General features: G+C 46.6%; 1 protein-coding gene across 3 annotated transcripts in view; it reads right to left on the reverse strand.

Moving 5' to 3' along the window:
* DOP1A (DOP1 leucine zipper like protein A) overlaps positions 1 to 20,750 on the reverse strand; it is a 120,468-nt gene that overhangs the window by 66,484 nt on the left and 33,234 nt on the right. For 2 of the 3 annotated variants that reach the window (XM_073589670.1, XM_073589667.1), the window contains exons 6-12: positions 18,289 to 18,387; positions 15,771 to 15,870; positions 13,371 to 13,480; positions 3,470 to 3,578; positions 2,990 to 3,110; positions 796 to 915; positions 229 to 340 (exon numbers count right to left, since the gene is read on the reverse strand). In XM_073589670.1, the coding sequence (XP_073445771.1) occupies positions 229 to 340; positions 796 to 915; positions 2,990 to 3,110; positions 3,470 to 3,578; positions 13,371 to 13,480; positions 15,771 to 15,870; positions 18,289 to 18,387 (771 nt within the window). The remainder of the gene's footprint in view (positions 1 to 228; positions 341 to 795; positions 916 to 2,989; positions 3,111 to 3,469; positions 3,579 to 13,370; positions 13,481 to 15,770; positions 15,871 to 18,288; positions 18,388 to 20,750) is intronic. The other variant, XM_073589669.1, reaches the window with a different exon arrangement.

Genomic DNA, 20,750 nt, shown 5'->3' on the forward strand with positions numbered 1-20,750 from the left:
CACCGGATTGATAGATTTTGCGCAAAGTCAAAAGGTAAAACACAAAAAAGGAAGATGAATATAAAAAAGTGAAACCCCTCCCCCCCCCCCCATGAAAACAAGACAAAAAAGGTACAAAAGCAGTAATTATTAGGCCCTTATGTCTTGTTTTCTTAAACATGGCTCAGATTGTCTAGATTCATAAAATTGATGTCAATTACCCTGTATAGGGAATGCAGAAATTCTTACCAAAGACACGATATCGAGCAAGAAATCCACCAGCAAGCAGAAATTGATAAGAGGTAACTCGGACTGATTACCGCAATCAGATGGAGGCTGAAGTCTGGCGTGCAGCGTCCTCCTAACAGAAAGAATATGACACAATTTCCAAAATAAGAATGCAAAGTCATTTACATTAGTATTAGACAGAAAACTAAATGGGATTTCTATGTAGGTGGGACGTTGTCTCAGCTGATACGAAACGGCCAAGGCAAAACTCGATTAAAGAATCACAGTTATAGATTGCCAAGTTAAATTCCCTGAAAATTAACTCCATAAAATGGAACCATATTTCTTAAAAACACGACATTTAGAAAGAAATAGGACTTGAAAAGTGCAAGAGAAGAGTAAAAGTAAAATATCAATAATACGTCTGCGCCGGGACTGAACTGCAGGAGATTTGTCACAGCGGAGTTAAACGCTTACTTGCCTAAAGGACCAAAAATGCTTGCACTGTAATAAATCATCCGTACAGCCCGCGTGATATTAAATAAAAAGCAAAATAAAGTGCAGGACTTATAGTCAATTTGCACTTACCTGCAGCATTCTTCAAACCAACGGGCAATGTAATCCCACATGTAATAAGGCTCAAAGGAATTAAATAGAAGGTTGGCGGTTTTAATGAGCTCCGCGGTCCTCTTGTTTTCACGCAGTTTACTTAACAGAAAATAAAAAAAATATATATTTTATATTGTAAACAACATGTAGGCAATGCAGTAGGTGCTGTTACCCCTTTCAGCATAGCGCTACTATGGCACCCAAGAGGTTAAAAAAAAAAAAATCACTAAAAAATAATACCCTCCTGTTTAATAATCTGCAGACCCATGCATACAGTCCAGGGAACTCTGCTGGTCTTTGCTTATATTACTTCATAGAAGATTCCAGCATCCACGTGACTGCTGCAGCCAATCACTGGCCTTAGTGAGCATGTGGCACAAGATCGCTAGTGATTGGCTGCAGTGGTCATGTTGCATTTATATTATGTCATCACTTAAAGAAGCACTCCCATCAAAGTTTTATCCTGTTAATATGTTGCAATCATCATATTATACAGCACTTTGTACATACAATTGGTCATGTTGCCTTTCTACCCAGTAAATTCTTCTCTTTTCTCTGCTCTATGTAGAAACAGGAAGTTTCTTATCCCTGCAGAAATCATCCCTCTTCAACTTCTGACCAAGCTGTTCCCTCCTTCCCCCCTGTCAGGGACTTTTGCAGTGACTTATGACTCATACAGTCAATATTGACCTGCTAAGCTCTATGTAGAAACAGGAGAATTTAGCTAATTGGTTTTTACCACATGATGTCATAGACCAAATGGAAAAGAGAAGAATTAGCTGGGTAGAAAGGCAAAATCAGCAATTGTATGTACACAATGCCATTTAAAATAACTGCAATATATTAAGAGGATACCATTTTGATGGGAGGAGCGCTTCTTTAAGAGACGTAAATAAAGCCCAGGAGGGGCAGCACTAAAGCTGGAGTAGATTGACCAGGCAAGTATTTTTTTTTTTTATTAAGTACAATTTTTGCTGTTAGCAATTTTTCTTATAATCGCAATCCAGCTCAGCCATTTATTAGTGTGCCCAATGCCCCCCCACAATACGATCTTGGGGAGTCAACCGGTTGCTTTGACAGCAGGGTCCGGATGGAATTGTGACGGAATTGCATTATTTATATTTTTTTTTTGCACTTGGAATTTGTTTGTCACTTTCCCTAATTGTATATGATAAAATACATGATGCGTTTTTGTCAGGGTACATTTGTCTCTTGTGCATGCTGATAAAGTTTAGTGCATAAAAAATAATTAAATTCAATCAGCAGGTTTTGGCACCAAAAGCAGCAAAACCTGAACCGGATAGCTGCAGTTTTTCTGCACTATCCATTGTTTTCAATGGCTGAAAAAATGCTGCAAAAACACTGAAAGAAGTGACATGCTGCGTTTTGAAAAAATGCAGCTCTTTGACAAAACAGTCAGGGAAAAAAATCCAAGCTGTGTGCATGAGAGTTCTGAAATCTCGGACTTTGCTGGTACTGTGAAACGCAGTTGAAAATTTGCAAGAAAAAAAAACCTGCTTCAAAAACTCAATGCGTGAACATAGCCTTAAGGGGTCATTAGGGACTATTTTTTTTTTTTTTTTTTTACTATGGGCCTAAGAACTAACAGACAGGTAGTTAACTAACTACCTACCTGTTGTCATGTGCCATTCTCTGCCGGTTCAGAGTGGTCAAGGATCGCTCCTGCCAGCGATTAAGCAGCTTCCACGGATGTCACGTTGTCACAGAATTGGTTTCTCTTCCTCTTTGCTCTATTGAAGGAGCGTGACTGCAAATGTAATGCTGATGGACAGCTGGCTCCCCGCTGCATAACTTCGAGGAGTGGGCTGTCAATCAGAATGACTTTGGTGGTCACACTCCTTCGACAGAGCGGATCTGAACAGAAACCAATGATCTGTTGATGTGGAGCAGCTGAATCGCCGTTAGGAGCATCGGTTACCGCTCTGAGCTGTCGCTGGGTAGAAAAGGAAGACAGTTTTTAGGTTCATAGTAAAAAAAATAAATAAAATAGTCCTGGATAACCTCTTTACAGGGTTCAGGGTTAAAATCCAAGACAACCCATAATAAATAGCAGGCAATGATTCCAGAAGTCTATTGTTACCGGTGAGACCAGTGTTTAATATAGTTGTACAACTTCAGACAGATCTGTATAATCCCGTCCAAGATCTGTTACCTGCTGAGCTGAGCAGGGTCCTTGCTGAACGGGGCTTGTGTCTGTAGATCCAGCTCGGCTTTGCACTGTGTATATAACGTTCTGAACACTTCAATTAACACGTCTTCCAGAATCGCAGGCCCTGGCACCAAAACAACCATACAACTGTAAAGCAATGATCCCATGCCAGGAACATGTACAACACATCAGATGGAACACCGGGTATTGCAAGAATGCTCCAGAAGGACATCTGCGCCAAATCACTTGTTTATTCACACAATCCACTTTATTTCTCGGCAGACGTCAGTTCCGCCGGCAGATATTAGCAGTGGTGGGTAAAGCAAACCTTAAGGCACAAAATAGCCAGAGAAGGGGGGTATCTGAACTAATACTATGCATTCCAGACAACTGAATCTGAATGACAGGGCTGAACACACACGTAGGGATCACAAATAGGGGACATTTAACCCAACTAATTAAAAATAAAAATGACAATAGTACCAAGCTCAGGTTTGTCCAGTAAACTTATCAGGATGCGGAAAGGCTTCAGGTCTTGCATCAGTGCGTTCTCCCGGCTCAGTTCCTTTCCTTGTAAAATTCCCACCATTGCCTGAATAGGAAGGCAGAGAGAAGCATTGACACACAATACTAGGACATGTTTCCATCATAGAATCTTTTTCTTGCACTAGCTGATCTTCATAATAATATTTCCCTTTGTATATCAGAGGCTGAAAAGTCACAGTCAAAAAGCATTCAAAAGCTAGTCAGATACCTAAATGATGGATGGACAATGTCACATGAAAAGTCAACAGATGAGATTTTTGAAGACACTCTAGAAGGTTTAAAGTTGATCCATCACCATAAAACCCTGCTCTATATCAGAAATATTGCTACATCTGGCTAATGGCACCTGTAAGGAGAGATGAGCAATTTGATTCGAGTTGGCTTGTTCCAGCATCTTGCCCAGTCCTCCAGGGTAGCTGGTCATTACTTCTGTACCCAACATTCTATGCCTGGCATCCTGGACGTCTCTGGCACTCACTAGGTCTCGATGTCGTCATGAGGGCCCATGAGGAATAGTGAACACACAAGATGTGCCCAGGACACCAGGTTGAGGATGCTTGGTACAGAAGTGAAGACCAGCGGCCACATAAGACCGGACTGGGTGCCTGACCAGGCCAGCGAGAATAAAATTGCTCATCACGTAACTGTAGGTGGTACCATAACCCCCCATTCTCTCAGCATTGACTAGCAGTCCACATTTAAGCCAGGTTCACACTACATTACATGCACATAGACACATTACAAAATATGGAGGCAAGGGCTTCTTTAATGATTAATAGTGTGTAGACCCCTGAAACACGTCGATGCCACGCGTCTCGTAAGCTGTACTGCTGACTCTGTATGTCCTTGAAGCATTTCGTGAGAATAAAACATTCACTGTTAATGGAGCTGGTTTTCGTTCATTTCGCCTTTCGCACGCCTTGATAGGGTGTTTCCGCTTTCCAAACATCCCCAGGATGCAAATAACAGTGAACTGGATCTCACCATTACACCCATATAAGTTACACTAACATCAGCACAAGAACACTGGGAGCTTCATGGCATGAGATGCCATGACTAAGTGGTTGTTTGCAAGCCTTACGTCACCAAGCACAATGCCAACAACCCTATGAAAGGGTATAAAGTACATGGTCCATGGACACTGGAGCGATGGAAATGTGTTCTGTTGAGTGAAAAATCACGTCTCCGTCTATATAAGTGAATATGACACATGTGAAAATGGGACTGAGCACAGACAATGCATATCAGATTGAATCTTACAGTGATCAGTTATTTAGTGTGGTGATCTCATTCACCAGTATCAGCACAATATCTAGTATATAAGGTCCAGCCTTTCACATCATGTATTATGCAGATAGTTATTTTATCTCTTGTAAGTCTAATAAAAAGAACTTGCACTTTATAATTCCTATATGCCAGTGCTTCACATATATTACAGAATGGAGAGGCTGTCTGAATCTCATTTATACGTATGAAGGATTTGGTTTTATGTACCCCATCATACTGTACCGATGCTTCTGATTGGACACGTATGGATTAGATGAATGTCAGTAGAATGAACTGCTTGACTCCACTGTGGCAACTATATAGTTTGGTAGACAAGAGATAAATGTATGGAGTTGCTTTACAATGGTCGGCCCAGACCCATCAATTCCTTTAAGGGGAAATTTTAAAGCTTCATGTCACGAAAAACAGGATTTTTGGTTGCTTACCGTAAAATCTGTTTCTCGGAGCCTTCATTGGGGGACACAGAAACCATGGGTGTATGCTGCTGCCACTAGGAGGCTGACACTATGTACAAAAAAAAGGTTAGCTCCTCCTCTGCAGTATACACCCCACCGACCGGCACTAATTTCCTCAGTTAGTGAGAAAGCAGTAGGAGAAGTAACAAAACAGAATGAAAACAGAACAGACAACTCAACTGTAATCAACAACAAACATAAGAAACAGGAGTTGCAGAAAATGGGAGGGTGCTGTGTCCCCCAATGAAGGCTCCGAGAAACAGATTTTACGGTAAGCAACCAAAAATCCTGTTTTCTCCATCGCTTCATTGGGGGACACAGAAACCATGGGACGTCCCAAAGCAGTCCCTGGGGTGGGAAACAAACTTCCATCAGGTCAGCGGACTCACCACCGCCGCCTGCAAGATCCTTCTGCCTAGGCTGGCGTCCGCCGAAGCGTAGGTGTGGACCTTGTAAAATTTGGCAAACGTGTGGATCGAAGACCAGGTTGCCGCTTTGCAGAGCTGCTGCGCAGAAGCTCTGTGATGCACCGCCCAGGAGGCACCCACTGCCCGGGTAGAGTGAGCTCTAATTCCAGGAGGGGGCACCCGATGCTTGACCCGGTAGGCTTCCAAATTTGCTGATCTGATCCAGCGAGCAATGGTAGCCTTGGAGGCCGGCTGACCTTTCCACGCACCATCTGGAATGATGAAAAGAGAGTCTGTCTTCCGCAAGGGAGACGTCCTAGCCAAGTAGACCTTCATGGCCCTGACCAGGTCTAACTTGTTCAAGGAGCGCTCCAGAGGGTGGATTGGACCCGGACAAAAGGATGGGAGAACAATGTCCTCATTTAGGTGGAAAGTGGACACCACCTTAGGAAGGAAGGAAGGCGGGGGCCGTAGGACCACCTTGTCCTGATGGAGCACCAGGAAAGGGGGGCGACAAGAAAGGGCTGCCAATTCCGACACGCGTCGGATGGAGGTGATGGCCACCAGAAATGCCACTTTCCAGGAGAGAAGGGACAGGGAGACTTCCCTGAGAGGTTCAAAGGGAGACCGTTGATGAGCCTCCAGAACCAGATTCAGATCCCATGGATCCACGGGAGCGCGGTACGGAGGTGCCGTGTGAGCCACACCTTGAAGAAAGGTTTTGACCTGCGGACGGGAGGCCAACGTCTTCTGAAAAAGAATGGAGAGCGCCGAAACTTGACCCTTCAAAGAACTGAGGGCGAGGCCCGCATCCAGGCCTGCCTGGAGAAACGCCAGAATAGCAGGAAGAGAAAAGGACATGGGCAGAACGCCATTGGCCTCGCACCAAGTGAAATAGGCCTTCCACGTACGATAATAAATTCTGGAAGATGATGGTTTTCTAGCCCGGATCATGGTGTGAATAACCCGATCTGAAAAACCTGACCGCCTCAGAACCGCGGTTTCAACAGCCACGCCGTTAAATTGAGCGGCCGAGAATTGGGGTGGCAGATCGGACCTTGAGACAGAAGATCTGCTCTGTCTGGAAGCTTCCAGGGAGCGTCCGCGAGAAGGTTGACCATGTCCGCGAACCAAGCTCTTCTGGGCCAATCCGGAGCAATGAGGATGACTGGTACCCCTTCCGCCTTGATTTTCTTCAACAGCTTGGGAAGAAGAGGAAGGGGAGGGAACAGATAAGGGAGCTTGAACTGCGACCAGGGAATGGTCAGAGCATCGGCGCCCACTGCGAGAGGATCTCGGGCCCTGGATACGAACTGTGGGACCTTCCTGTTCAGGCGAGACGCCAGCAGGTCCACGTCCGGAGTCCCCCAAGGACGGCAAAGCTGATGAAAGACGTCCGGATGTAAGGACCACTCTCCCGCCGCGAGACCCTCGCGACTGAGAAAATCGGCGGCCCAGTTTTCCACGCCGGGAATGTGCACTGCGGATATCGCTGGGACCGATACCTCTGCCCAGAGGAGAATCCTGGACACTTCTGCTAGAGCCGAGGAGCTCCGTGTCCCCCCTTGGTGGTTGACATATGCCACCGCTGTGGCATTGTCTGTCTGAATGCGGACCGGCAGACCCCTGAGAAGCCTTTCCCAGTGAATGAGAGACAGATAAATCGCCCGTATCTCGAGGACGTTGATCGGCAGAGTTGTCTCTTGAGACGACCACCGACCCTGAACCGTCAGACTGCGAAACACAGCTCCCCAGCCGAGAAGGCTGGTGTCCGTTGTCACAATCTGCCAGTGAATCGGAAGGAATGATCGTCCCAGGGAAATGAGGGGTGACGTCAGCCACCAATTGAGGGACTGTTTGACCCGGAACGAGAGACGAAGTGGACGATCCAGGGAGAGAACGGACCTGTTCCACCGAGACAGAATGGCCTGTTGAAGCGGTCTTGTGTGAAATTGAGCAAAGGGGATCGCTTCGGTCGACGCCACCATCTTTCCCAAGACCTTCATTGCTGACCGGAAAGATGGAAGCTTCGGGCTCTGCAGTGATCGAACATCTCGCCGCAGAGAGATCAACTTCTCTTCCGGGAGAAAGACCTTCGATCGACGGGTGTCGAACAATAAGCCTAGGAACACAAGACGTTGAGTCGGAACGAGGCAGGACGTCCTCTTGTTTACGAGCCACCCGAAACTGGACAGGGTGTCGAGAACGATGGAAAGGCTTTGAAGAGTCTGGTGAAAAGACGGAGCTTTGATCAGAATGTCGTCGAGGTACGGGAAGAGTACGAGACCTCTGATCCTCAACAGGGCCATCACTGCCGTCATGATCTTTGTAAACACTCTGGGCGCAGTGGCGAGACCGAACGGCAGAGCGACAAACTGGAAGTGGTTCTGATGGATCGCAAAACGCAGAAATCTCTGATGTCCGTGAAAGATGGGGACATGCAGATAGGCATCTTGAATATCTATCGAACACATGAATTCCTGCGCCTCCATGGAAGCAATTACTGAACGAAGGGACTCCATTCTGAAATGACGCAGGCGGACCCTCTTGTTCAGCAGTTTGAGGTCCAGAATGGGCCGGACCGCGCCGCCTTTCTTGGGCACTACAAACAGGTTTGAATAGAACCCTGTGAATCGCTCTGCTTCGGGAACGGGCACAATCACCCCGGAACTGAGGATGGAGTCGATGGATGCAAAGAAGCCCGGAACTAAGGCGGGGTCTTTTGGAGGACGGGATTCGAAGAAACGATCCCGGGGCCGAGAAACGAACTCTATCTTGTATCCTGAGGATACAACCTCCCTGACCCAAGCGTCTTCCACTGAGGCCAGCCAGACATCCCTGAAGAAAAGGAGTCGGCCGCCCAGTTGCAAAGGCGCCTCAGGACACTTTAGGTAGTCATGCCGAGGTGGACCTTCCAGTTCTGGATCTGGAGGATCTGCCCTGGGAGGAGTGAGATCGCCAGGATGGAGTGGGCCTAAAGGAGACCTTCTTCCTATCCTGGCGTGCCTGTGGCCTTTGTTGGTTGGAAAAAGGCTCTGTTGTCGCGGCGAAAAGATCGAAAGGGCCGAAACTGACGCCTTGGAGGGGGTCTACGAGGCTTGGACTGAGGGAGAAGAGAGCTTGTGCCCCCCGTGGCGTCTTTGATAATCTGGTCCAGCTGGGATCCGAAGAGACGTGCACCCTGAAAGGGCAGATTGGTAAGGGACCTTTTCGAAGACAAATCTGCCTGCCAAACCTTGAGCCAAATCGTACGCCGGATTGCAACTAAGTTGCTGGACGCTTGGGCTGCGCAAGAGGCGGCATCTAGAGAGGCGGAGACCAAATACTCCCCTGCCTGGGAAATCTGGTTGCCTAGCTCGGCCAGTCGCTCTGGCTGGGCTCCATCAAGAATGCCTTGGCGGAGATCATCCGCCCAAGTAGCTATGGCCTTTGCTACCCAAGTGGAGGCAAAAGCTGGGCTTAGCACCGTTGCAGCCGCTTCGAATGCTGACTTTGCTAAGGACTCTATGATCCTGTCGTTAGAATCCTTCAAAGCCGCCACACCTGAAATCGGAAGGACCGTGCTGTTAGATAGTCTGGACACAGGGGCGTCTACAGAGGGAGAAGCCGACCAGTTGTCTGTGAGCTCTTGAGAGAATGGATACAGCACGCCGAGGCGCTTCCCTCTTTGAAAGCGCCTGGTCGGATTTTTCCTTTCCCTGGTGAGGAGCTTGGCAAACTCGGAATGAGGAGCGAAGACTCTGGAAGGTGTTTCTGCCTGTCTGAAGGAAACCTCCTGATTTGAGGGTTCCGCAGGGGAGTCTGTGATCTCAAAAGTGTGGTTAATCGCTGCAATGAGGTTCTGTACTGTAACCTTCATGTCCGCGGTATGGTCCGAATCCAGCTCTAAAAACTCCTCGGATGGCGGATCCGAGATCGCTTCGCCTGACTCAGGTGAGGAGGCACGGGAAGGTGACTGCTGGGAAGGACTATGCGGTGAGATGGGGCGAGGGGAGGATTCCGGCCGGAGATCCTGCCTGGGTCTTTTGCGGCTCATGCTGGCTGGTTCAGATGGAACCTCTTGTGACCTGCTGGGTCCTGCAGAGGTGTCCAGGGGCAACTTATCAAGAACGGCCACTAGGGTCTGAGATACCCTGGTGAGATCCGCTACTGATTGAGATAAAGAAGAAGCCCAGTCTGGAATGGGGGATTCGCTCTCACCCGGAGCAATAGGGGGCTCCAGGGCGGCGGTCTGGATGGGGTTGCTGCAGTCGGTGCAGAGGGGAGTGGGCTGACCTGAGGGAAGTTTGCGTTTGCAAGAAGAGCATGCAAAAAACTTGACTAAGGTGCAGGTGAAAGCCGGAGGGCGAGCACGATCAGGCTTAGAATTAGACATAATGAGGGAAAGTCACTGAAGCAGTGCCGGAAGGTTGGGGGACAGGAGGCAGAGCAGGGTGTCAGTCTGCAGAAGCAGAGCTACTCACGGTCCGGCGTCCTGTGGAAGCTTCCGGCGAACGCTGCTGCAAGGCTCGTTCGAGTCTGCAGGGCCACAGAAGAGTCGATGAGGTCCGGCTGACAGGCTGGATAAAATGGCGGCCGCCTGAGGGGAGCCCGGAAAGAAAAAGCGCGCTTCCTTGTGAAGACAGGGAGAGGGAGGGCGGGTTAACTGCAGCAAAGGATTGCTGCTGATGGGCAGGCCAGAAGGCTGAGCACCGCCCCTGGAGCGCAGACGTGGAGGAGAGAGAGAAGGGCGGCCTCGAGCGGTGGGCGGGCTTAGAACGGGCGGGAGAGAAGCCCGCCTGAGGAAAAAGGCGGGGGGCGTGGCCGCGACGCCGGACAAGGCCGCAATAGAAGCCGGGGCCTGGATTAGAAAGCGGCGGCCGGCGGGAAGCGCGGGGCGGCGCGGAGGTAACGCTGCACCCGCGTGATCGCTACCCCATACATGCCGCCCGGCTGCTGAGCCAAAATAAGTGCAGCCGGGGAGGGGGGCGCAGGGAAGAAGCTGCTTAAAGGAGCCGTGACCCTGGTGACCTGTCACTCAGGGCGCCCGCTCCTCCAGGTACCCGGGCCTGCAGCATGGCAGGCCAAAAGATAAAGAAAGGAGCAGCCGGGGAGGCAGGGAGGGGAAGGGCTTGATGCCCCGGGGTCCCATACTTACCCCTCAGCAATGGTCCTTGTAGAAGAAGGACCACGTCTCTTCCAGACCGACAGGCTCTGGTGGGCGAGTGGGTGGGAGACGGGGGGCGAGGACCAGCTGGATCGCCTGACACGCATCCGTGCTCGGACTCTGGGTCCTGCCATCCAGACATATGAGGATACGGGGTGGCAGTACACGCCGTACTCAGTGTCTCTTTGTGGGAGTACGGATGTGACTGATCACTCCGTATCCCTCCGGAACCTGTAAAGAAACGACGCACGTTGAGGTAGATAGGGGTCTAATGAAAGACCCGTGTCCACCTCCTACTGACACTAAGCTAAACTGAGGAAATTAGTGCCGGTCGGTGGGGTGTATACTGCAGAGGAGGAGCTAACCTTTTTTTTGTACATAGTGTCAGCCTCCTAGTGGCAGCAGCATACACCCATGGTTTCTGTGTCCCCCAATGAAGCGATGGAGAAAGGGGGGGTATGACCTTTGGCCACACACGGCTATCACATGTGCAGGGGGGCTTATCTTAGTTATCCCTCCACTGCCACACTGTGATGAAAACAGAAAGCTAGTCTTGCCCTAACAATTTACCGCAGGGGCTTATTTTAGTTATTCCACTGCTGCCACACTACATCACGAACTGACGGGATTTATGTATATCCCACTTTTCAGTTCCACTTTGGAACTCGCAGCTCTCCGGCGCCTCCCCTTACCCTCAGGACAGTCATAGAACTGCACCTAGGATAATTAGTCGCCGGATGGGCCACGTGGCTATTAGGCACGCTGCAGCGAGGGAATTATAAAGGCTTTGGCCACAGCCACACAATCAGCTTATAAAACCTGCTCTGTCAATGCCAGCGCTACTCACCTAGCCAAAACACACTTCGCTGCCACCAGCTTTCAATTTCTATATTAATATTTTAAATTAATACAGTGGTTCCGAAGCCAACCCACATTAGTAGCGTAATTAACTTTAGGCACGTGAAGATTCGTGATAGAACATGGAGAACGACTAGTAATAATTTTATATTTTATTCCAAAAAGGTAGGCAGTGTTTACAAAAGGTATAAAAAGATTTTACAAGATGAGACAATTAAAATATGTGCAAAACTATTACAAATAAAAAAGGGGATGAAAACAGAAATGAACACTCACATTATGCTTAGGTTATCTTAGGCAAACCAGGCTGGGGGGGATGGGCGACACATCCCAATGCATGTGGGGTCTTGAGACAACAGCGTCCAGGCAGCAACTATAGGCTCGGCTTAGTTGCAGTAACTTATACTTGAAGGCTGTGACATCACTAAAGTGGGTTGGGTTACTTGCACCCTTCTCTAGCTCAAGAGTTACAGATTTGGTCCTGAAAACTTATAAACGATCAAAACTTGGCTTGAGAACTTAGCAGACTAACGGCAGACACATCACTCATCTTATATTGAAATTAGCTTTCTAAGGACTCCAGACACGGACTAGCTATTCCACCCTGTTCAGGAGAAATCCATTTCACGGGTTCTTTTAGTGCTAGGATTTAGCAAAAACCACTGTAGTGAAGCTCTATCGAAGCATGTCCCAATATGTCATTTTCATATTTCCGTCACTGACGGGGCCCAAGTTATGTCCTCCTTACTATTATAAACACTACACTATTATGTGTGAAGCACATTGTTTCTTTTGGACAAAGCCTGCTCTGGCTAATTAACATTCCTGAGGGGGGAGGAGGGAGCCAGGAAGGAGTGAGGAGAGCTGTAGTCTCATGTTACAGGCTGTGAGTGAAGATGCAGGCAGAGGAAAGAAAGGGGATCGCTTGTCTATGCAGCTATGAATGTAGCAGAAAGTTCTGGAAAGTGTGCAGGGAATGGAAGATTCTGGAAGATGTGATAAGGAAAATCAGACATTATTTTATACATTATCATGACACTTCAGCGTAAGATATTTTGGACAATTCTATTCTTCCAACTTTGTGGGAACAATTCGGGAGCATGATTGTGCCCCAGCACACAAAGCAAAGTCCGTAAAGGCAGGCTGGGTAAGTTTTGTGGGGAAGAACTTGAGTGGGTCGCACAAAGCCCTCACATAAAATTTGAGTCCTGATCAGGAAAACCTTTGGAATGAACTAAAACGTAGAGTGGCCAGGCCCTCTTGTCCATCCTCAGTGACTGTCTGTATGAAAGGGCAAAAATTCCCATACCCTCCAAAATCTTGTAGAAAAACATCCCAGAAGAGGGAAACTGTTAAAGATGCAAATGGGAGCTAACTCTATATTACTTATGGACTAAGAATGGGATGTAATAAAAGCTCCTGTAGGTGTAATGTGCAGGTGTCTCCACGCTTTTGTCCATATACTGTATACAGACCAATGTGCTAGGGCCAGATTTGCCTTGAAGGCTTACATTAGTAGCCGCCATGTGCAATTCCCTTTGATTGAACAAGAATATTATGGCACAACAGATACCAAATCAAACCCCACTAAGGTGATAAGGAGTTTTGCTCAACCCCCAATTCACTGAGTTTGGTACAGCATCGCAGTATTCATTTCAAATCTCTTATCTAGAAGAATAACGCACCTGTACTAAGAGATCTTTCGAGAATGTATTGAAGTAGTAGGAAGCATGTTCCTCTGGATTGCTTTGTCTTGTGCTCCTTGGCCCTGTAATGGTCCCATTGTTATCAAATCCTAAGAAAAACATGGAAAGTAACCTTAGATCACTGCCAGGTACTACACCAAGTGCCAAATGTACGGAGTCACCGGTAACTCACCAGACGTGTGATCCGCAAAAAGATAGCATAAAAGATAGCACAAGAATAGTCATCGACAGAGCGCTCAAATATCATCCTAGATGTTCACCTAACAATCACTACAATATGCTTCTCAAGTGTATCACCAACGAGAGTGGTGACATCTCAAAACCATCACGGCAATCAGTTTACCACTAACATTTGTGGTGCGTCTTCTCTTATAACTGTACTCGGCTGTTCCAAGTGTTATTACTCCTATAAATGCATGAATAACTAGGCAATGGGGTGATTGCATTCTACTCATCAAAACAGGGTGTGGGGTGTCCTAACAAAGTCTAGCAGTCACTGGACAAAATAAAAAAGTGTGTAAAGGATTTATACTTTTCTAGGAGGAAGAAAAGAGGAATAGGAGAAGAAAAGACACCTAGGGATTATTAAAAAGGTTGCTTCTTTTCAGATATGTTCAACTCGGAATGCAGTTTGTTTTTTTAACTAACAAACAAACAAACAACACTACTCACCTTTCCTGGTCTCCAGAGCTGAGTCTCCGCTACATCCCTAGGTGTCTGGCATTGGTTGCGGCAGCCAATCAGTGAGCCAAGCTCTTAGGTGGGTGTTCGACCCACACTGACAGAGCTACTGAAATCACCGGTTGTCTGCTGCTGCTGACGGGACATAGGTACCACAGTCAATGCCAGACACCAGGAGTAGTGGTGGACACTCACCAGGGACCTGGGAAAGGAGCGTACAACCCAATACAAATATTTGCTAAAAAGAGGTCAGCACTGGAGACTGGCCTTTCTAAGAGTTCTAACAATATTATGCTGATCTCAGAAGTTACATGTTTAGTGAATCCTACAACAAGAACTTAAACTTTTCAAAATCACAAACATTTTTTTACAGGATGCATTATTTTTCTATTCTTTTGCTTCCATTAGAAAAAAAATCAGCACAAAATGTGCTTGGAAGCCACTTGTCAACCCCAGCTCTAGTAACATAACATGGACATTCAGCTGAGACAGACTGGTTGAAGGCCAACAATCAACTCCCCCAATTTCCTCATACTCAGGAACGGTCCGCTAAGCCGAGTGCTCATGTTTTCTCTAGCCACTGCTAGACCCCAAACATGCTGGATCCTTCCCTCCCCTGATATAATCTGTCGGGGGATAGTCGAGAGAACTTCACACACATTAGACTGTCAGCAGGTCCCGCCGACATCGTCCAGTTAGTCTGACGTGTGTGGGGCCTTTCGAGTCGATGACTATAGCCACTCTGAACTCAACATTTTTACTCCAGACATCTACCACTTATTCTTTCATTAGCCTAAATGCTTTCCTTGTAATATTTCCAGGGTAGGATTCCTCCTTGCCTCTTAATAGCTTCATACAACTGAACTGAAAAGCTTAATTGATTTAATGAGATAATCCTTTAATCAGAGATAAGCGACTACTAAAGGCCCCGTCTCACTAAGCAATCTCGGTAGCGAGATCGCTGCTGAGTCACAACTTTTGTGACGTAACAGCGATCTCACCAGCGAGATCGCTGTGTGTGACAGCGATCAGCGAGCGGCCCCCCTGCCGGTATCGCTGATCGCTGCAAGAAATCTCTGGACATTTCTTTGGTCGCTGGTCTCCCGCTGGCCAGCACGCATCGCTGAGTGTGACAGCGGGAGACCAGCGATCAGGTGTAAAAAATAATAAAAAAAATAAAAAATATAGTTATTCTCACCTTCCGACGTCCCGTTCAGCCATCCTGCCTCTCTCCACGCTCCGGTCCCAGTGATCCTTTGCATGAATGACCGCAAGACTTTGTTATCCCGCGAGACCGTGACATCTCGCGGTCATTCATGCAAAGGATCACTGGGACCGGAGCGTGGAGAGAGGCCGGAAGACTGCGCGGGACATCGGATGGTGAGAATAACTATATTTTTTATTTTGATTCTATTTTTTTACAGGATGGCCAGCGATGCCGGGCGCTCGGCATCGCTGTGCTGATCGCTGGTGAAGCTGTCTGTGTGACAGCTCACCAGCGATCACATAGCGACTTACTAGCGATCCTGACACCTTGATATCGGTGTCGGGATCGCTGGTAAGCCGCTTAGTGAGACGGGGCCTTAAATCTATGTTCATTTTGTCTAACGTAGGTACCAAAATCAGATGCCAAACCCAAGGTGATAAAACATGTTACTGCAGCTTCAGTCCTTGGTAATAGGAAGTTGATGGGCTCACCTAGCAGCCAGGCATAGAGCCTTCGATTCAGCGACATATCTCTCCGTAACACCACACGCAGGGCAGCTGACAGAATGCGAATCATATCAGGACGGGTTGCCTGGGCATAAAATGTGGGACAAGATAAACCATCACAAGTAGGATCCCTGACATCTCTAATGCTAAATTTGAGGAAAAAAAACTTACATTACCCCGATACAGTAACCATGTTGGTAGTCCATGGTCGCTGTAGCAGAGCACTGAATCCTCATACGATGTGCGGCATCCATGGCACCTCTTCCCATAGACCCTGCAATATCTTTTCATTGCATAGCGTTGACATCATGAAAGCCTACTAATCAGAAAAGTCAGGGATGCCGCAGGACGGAGGTCTAGTGGCTGTGGACTACCAGCATGACTGCGGCACCAGTCTGCAAATCTTATACGGTAGACAGCAGTAATTCTAAGGTTCCGTTCACACTCATGTTTTTAGATCCATGGTAATTTTTCATAGTAAGAATACCACAGTCTGCATCTCTAGAAGGACAACAGATTGATGGCATAATAAGACCGCATGGTCCTTCTTATCTTATTTCTTTTCCGCTCTTTACCTTTGGATATAATAATTGCAGCCATGTGTAAATTCACTTACTGATGATCTTCTAGACCGATTTGTTGGAAACTGGTTCCAAACATCTATTACTCTTTTGGTAAAATGGAACGTTCCTGATAGTGTTTCATAAAATATTTTTTCTTGTCAAAAAACCTGCCATCAAAAAAATACTAAAAATAAAAGAAGCCAGCTCAGAGGGAGTGTGAAAGCTGCAGGCGATCAAGGGCTGCTGATCGTCTGCAGCAGTCACGGGACCCCCTCTGGAAGTTGATTTTCTGAAACAGTAGCAAAAGTAAAGCAGTGTTAGAGGACAGTATATTTTTTTTTCCTCACCCCACTCTTGACCCATTAACAATAATTTTTAAAGTAGAGGAGAACCCCTATACGATGCTGATAATTTCAGAAGGGTAACACTTGAAGGGTGACGATTACTTGAATGTGGAGTGGGAAGTGAACCTGAATGAAAAAACTTTTTGCAATAGTTTCTCACTAATGCATAAGCACCGGGCATGTAATGTGGCCAGTGTATACCAATCTTCACCTCTCCATGGCAGGTTGTATTTTGAAGGAGTCATGTCATGCATACTAATTCTCTGCTACCACAAAAATACAATAGTTGCAATTTGATGAATGTCTTGCAAACTGTGAGGTGCCCCCAAACTGTATATGAGACCACAGGGGTCCACATTTTACAGAAAAAAAATCAGAAATTCTATAGGCTTTTCTAAGGCTTCACCAATTACATCACAACTATAAGTCAGAAAATGGCTGATGGGGTCATACGTCCATTGTGATGGAGCAAGGAGCACAAAGGGGGACAGGAGGGGAACCGTTAAGGTGATCCATGTAGCTAGAATTCTGCATTTTAGTATTTTATACTGCTGGGTTTCAAAATGTTAAAAAAAAAACTATTGCAAAAAAAAAACAAACAAACATGACTTTTATTCTAATGACTCATCCGATCTCAGCGCCAGCACCAGAGTGCATGCACTGCGAGGACTCACAAGTCTGCAGTCACATATAGTGACTGTAGACTTGTACCCTGAGGCCGGACAACCCTTTAAGAGGCCGGTCATCCCTGTTAAGGTTTAGAATAGAAATGATAATTGTGGTAATAGTAAGTGATGCGTTTGCCTAGGGTGCTTGGGTATGCACAGAGTACCGCGGGTGCTCAAGGGACACGTTAAGAGTCCTCGAGGCCACGTTTCGCGGCTATTAGACTGCCACAAAACATGCAGTAATTGACCATGTTTTCAGGCAATCCTCGTATGTTTTGTGGCTGTCTAACAGCTGCGAAACATGCGGCCAAGAGGACTCTAATATGTCCCTCGAGCACATGCGATACTCTGTGCATATCCGAGCACCCTAGGCAAACTCAAGCACCGGGCACTTGGGCTCATCACTAGTAATAGTATATTAGAACACAGTAAGATTATTAGCACGAGGTAATTTTTACATTGTGCTTTTGTTTGCCCACAATAGGAAGTACTGTAAAGAATCTGTCACAGAAATTGGCTTAAAGGCTTTAATCTATACCAGGGAGGCATATAGTCTACCCTTTACAAGAGGAAACTTCTCCTCAGCAACATATGGAGCAAGAAGATTAATGAGATCTTGAGGACAGTCAGGAGAAGCACTAACAGGGAGCCTGTATGATGAGCAGGGGAGTGCTAGCTATAACTCATTGCATGAGTCAATGAGAAGGAAATCCAGCCAAAATGGGAACAGACTCTTCTTCTTGGCGACAGGTGGTTTCCTACAGTCCTTCAGCATTGCAGCTACTAGTTGGTGTCAATACAGTATGGTAACGTGTTTCTCTCACTGCTCAGCATACGGGTTTAGAAGAGTAACTGATGGGAAACGTTTTAGGCTGCCAATTTACCACATGGGTGAGTGAGGTGTGTACTCGGATATTCGCTTCCATACCTGACTCATGTGGAAGGGGAAGCAGAACAGGATAAGGTCCAATGTGCTCCTCTGGACCAACACGCTGGCATCCTGCACAGAGGTGCTCACCGCCTCCACCTGGAAAACACGTCACATCAGGAAGGTTACACCGGATATAGGCCGCAGTGAGCAACAAGCACACATTCCATGGGGTTTTCTGGTAAGAAGCAATTACCAGGTCCTTGGCACGACACAAACCTCTCTCCTGATTCATGCAGATTAAAACTGTCTGAACACAGGAGAAAGCCGACTGCCGAACCATCGGCTATCTCTCCGAATCCCCCAGACATAACTGCCCGATACATCTCTCCAATGACATCTGTCAGGTGGTCAGTTGGTCCTGTTGACTCCCATTTAATGATTTAATGTGTGGAAGGACCTTACACGTACATATGGGTGACCATCCGTCCAAGAAAAAGGGGAAACAGGACCGCAAAAACCTCAGCAGGCAGTCAATTTAGCCCGGTGTCCAGTAACGCTGCAGGCATACACCGGAGAGGTCGGTTGCTCACCAAAAATGATACAATGCTTGCAAATCTTGAAAAAGAGAAAGAAGGTGGCACTCACCAATCTTCAGAATCCATACTTTAATTCATAACGGTTAAAACATCTTCGCCGGGAGAACGGGGGAAGGAGTGAGCAGGTGACGACGGCTGTTTCTCGCTATTGACCCGTAGAAGCTCAAAAGCTCGAAACAGCCGTCGTCACCTGCTCACTCCTTTCCGCCGTTCTCCGGCTAAGATGTTTTAACCGTTATGAATTAAAGTATGGATTCTGAAGATTGGCGAGTGCCACCTTCTTTCTCTTTTTCAAGATTTGCATACATATGGGTGACTATACGCTCCCTCTATCCACCACACACATCAGCCGAGCATTCATGTGTTTTCAATGGGCGGAAAAGAGAAAGTCTCTCTCAGACTCCTCTGCCTGATCTTATGTCTATCAATAGGTAACTTACATTGTAGTGACCACCAATACGCCTTTTACTGACTATAAGAGGATAACATCCCCCGACGGGTGAGATTGCAGCGGCTGTCAGCTGTACATGATAGCCAACCACTATGCTGTATCAGTCCCGATTAGTGTTAGCATCGACCATAGTCATGTAACCCTTCAGATGCAGCTGTCAATGGTGACTATGGGATCTAGAGTGCAGGGTCTCCCTCTTTATCCTCATCGACACACGAAATCAGGATTGTGGGGTCCTGATTGCCATGGCAATTCACGGCCATATAATGGCCCGATCTGACAGTAATAGGGGCCTGTTCAGAAATTGACAACATTTAGGTGGTAAAAATACAATTTTTCCTTCCTGTCATGCCTTTTTACATTAAGTCCTGAAAAGCACCTAAAGAGTTGATAAACTGCCGTACAACAGACTGGAATATGTTGAGAGGTGCTATTTTTTAATATGGTATCACTTTTGGGCGGTTTCCAATAAATAGGTCACCCAGAGTCACTTGAAAATTGAATAGGTCCCTAATAAAGTTTTGTAAATTTCCTTGCAAATAACTCAAAACATATTGACCTACATTTACCATTATCATAAAGTACAATGTGTCATGAAAAAAACAAACTCAATATCAATGGGATGAAACATTCCAGATTTGTTGCCACATAGAGTGACAGATCAGATTTGAAAAATTTGACCTGGTCATTAAGGGGTTAGCATAATGTGTATGGGGGGGCCTTAAAGGGAATTTGTCACCAATTTTTTGCTACGTAATCTGAGAGCAACATAATGTAGAGACAAAAATCCTGATTCCAGCAATGTGTCACTTACTGGACTGCTTTTATAGTTTTAATAAAATCACTATTTTATCAGCAGGAGACTATCATTAGAAGACTAGTAACCAGCTGACTCCCCCCTCATTCAGTGGCAACTTTAAGAAAGCTGCCAATCAATGGTGTGGGCGGGGTTATACAGAGCTCAGCTTTCAGAGAACTGCTATGTCTTCAGCAGGTTACACAGTGATTTTGTCAAACCTGCAGCAAACTGCCCAGTAAGTGATACATTGCTGGAATCAGTGTCTCTGCCCGTACATCAAGACCAAGCAAAAGTTAAAAATATATACTGCATCTTATCCTACTCTTGTATTGCTGGAATAAAAGACGACAAACAGAACTGAACAATTCAGATCTCCAAGCCAAACGGTTCTCCTCCTGGGCTCTTTCAGGTCTGATCCAGAAGCAATCCCCAGTGATGAATGGAGAAGAATAGGAATCAATGCACAGGGTCATGTGACAGTGATGAGCATGGATGGCACAGGACAAAAAGCTCATTAATATACATGGAGAAGAGAAAGCTTCCCATCCGCAGCGTTACACACCACCAGCACTGCAATGAATGACCCACACCTAGTCATTTCAAAGATAATTGAAAAAAATATATAATCCTGACATTGTGATGAATTACACACGAATGGTAATGATGCTTAAAA

The sequence above is a fragment of the Dendrobates tinctorius genome, unplaced genomic scaffold, assembly GCF_039654945.1.
Source record: "Dendrobates tinctorius isolate UK_male_01 unplaced genomic scaffold, ASM3965494v1 ptg000111l, whole genome shotgun sequence".
Lineage (NCBI taxonomy): Eukaryota > Metazoa > Chordata > Amphibia > Anura > Dendrobatidae > Dendrobates > Dendrobates tinctorius.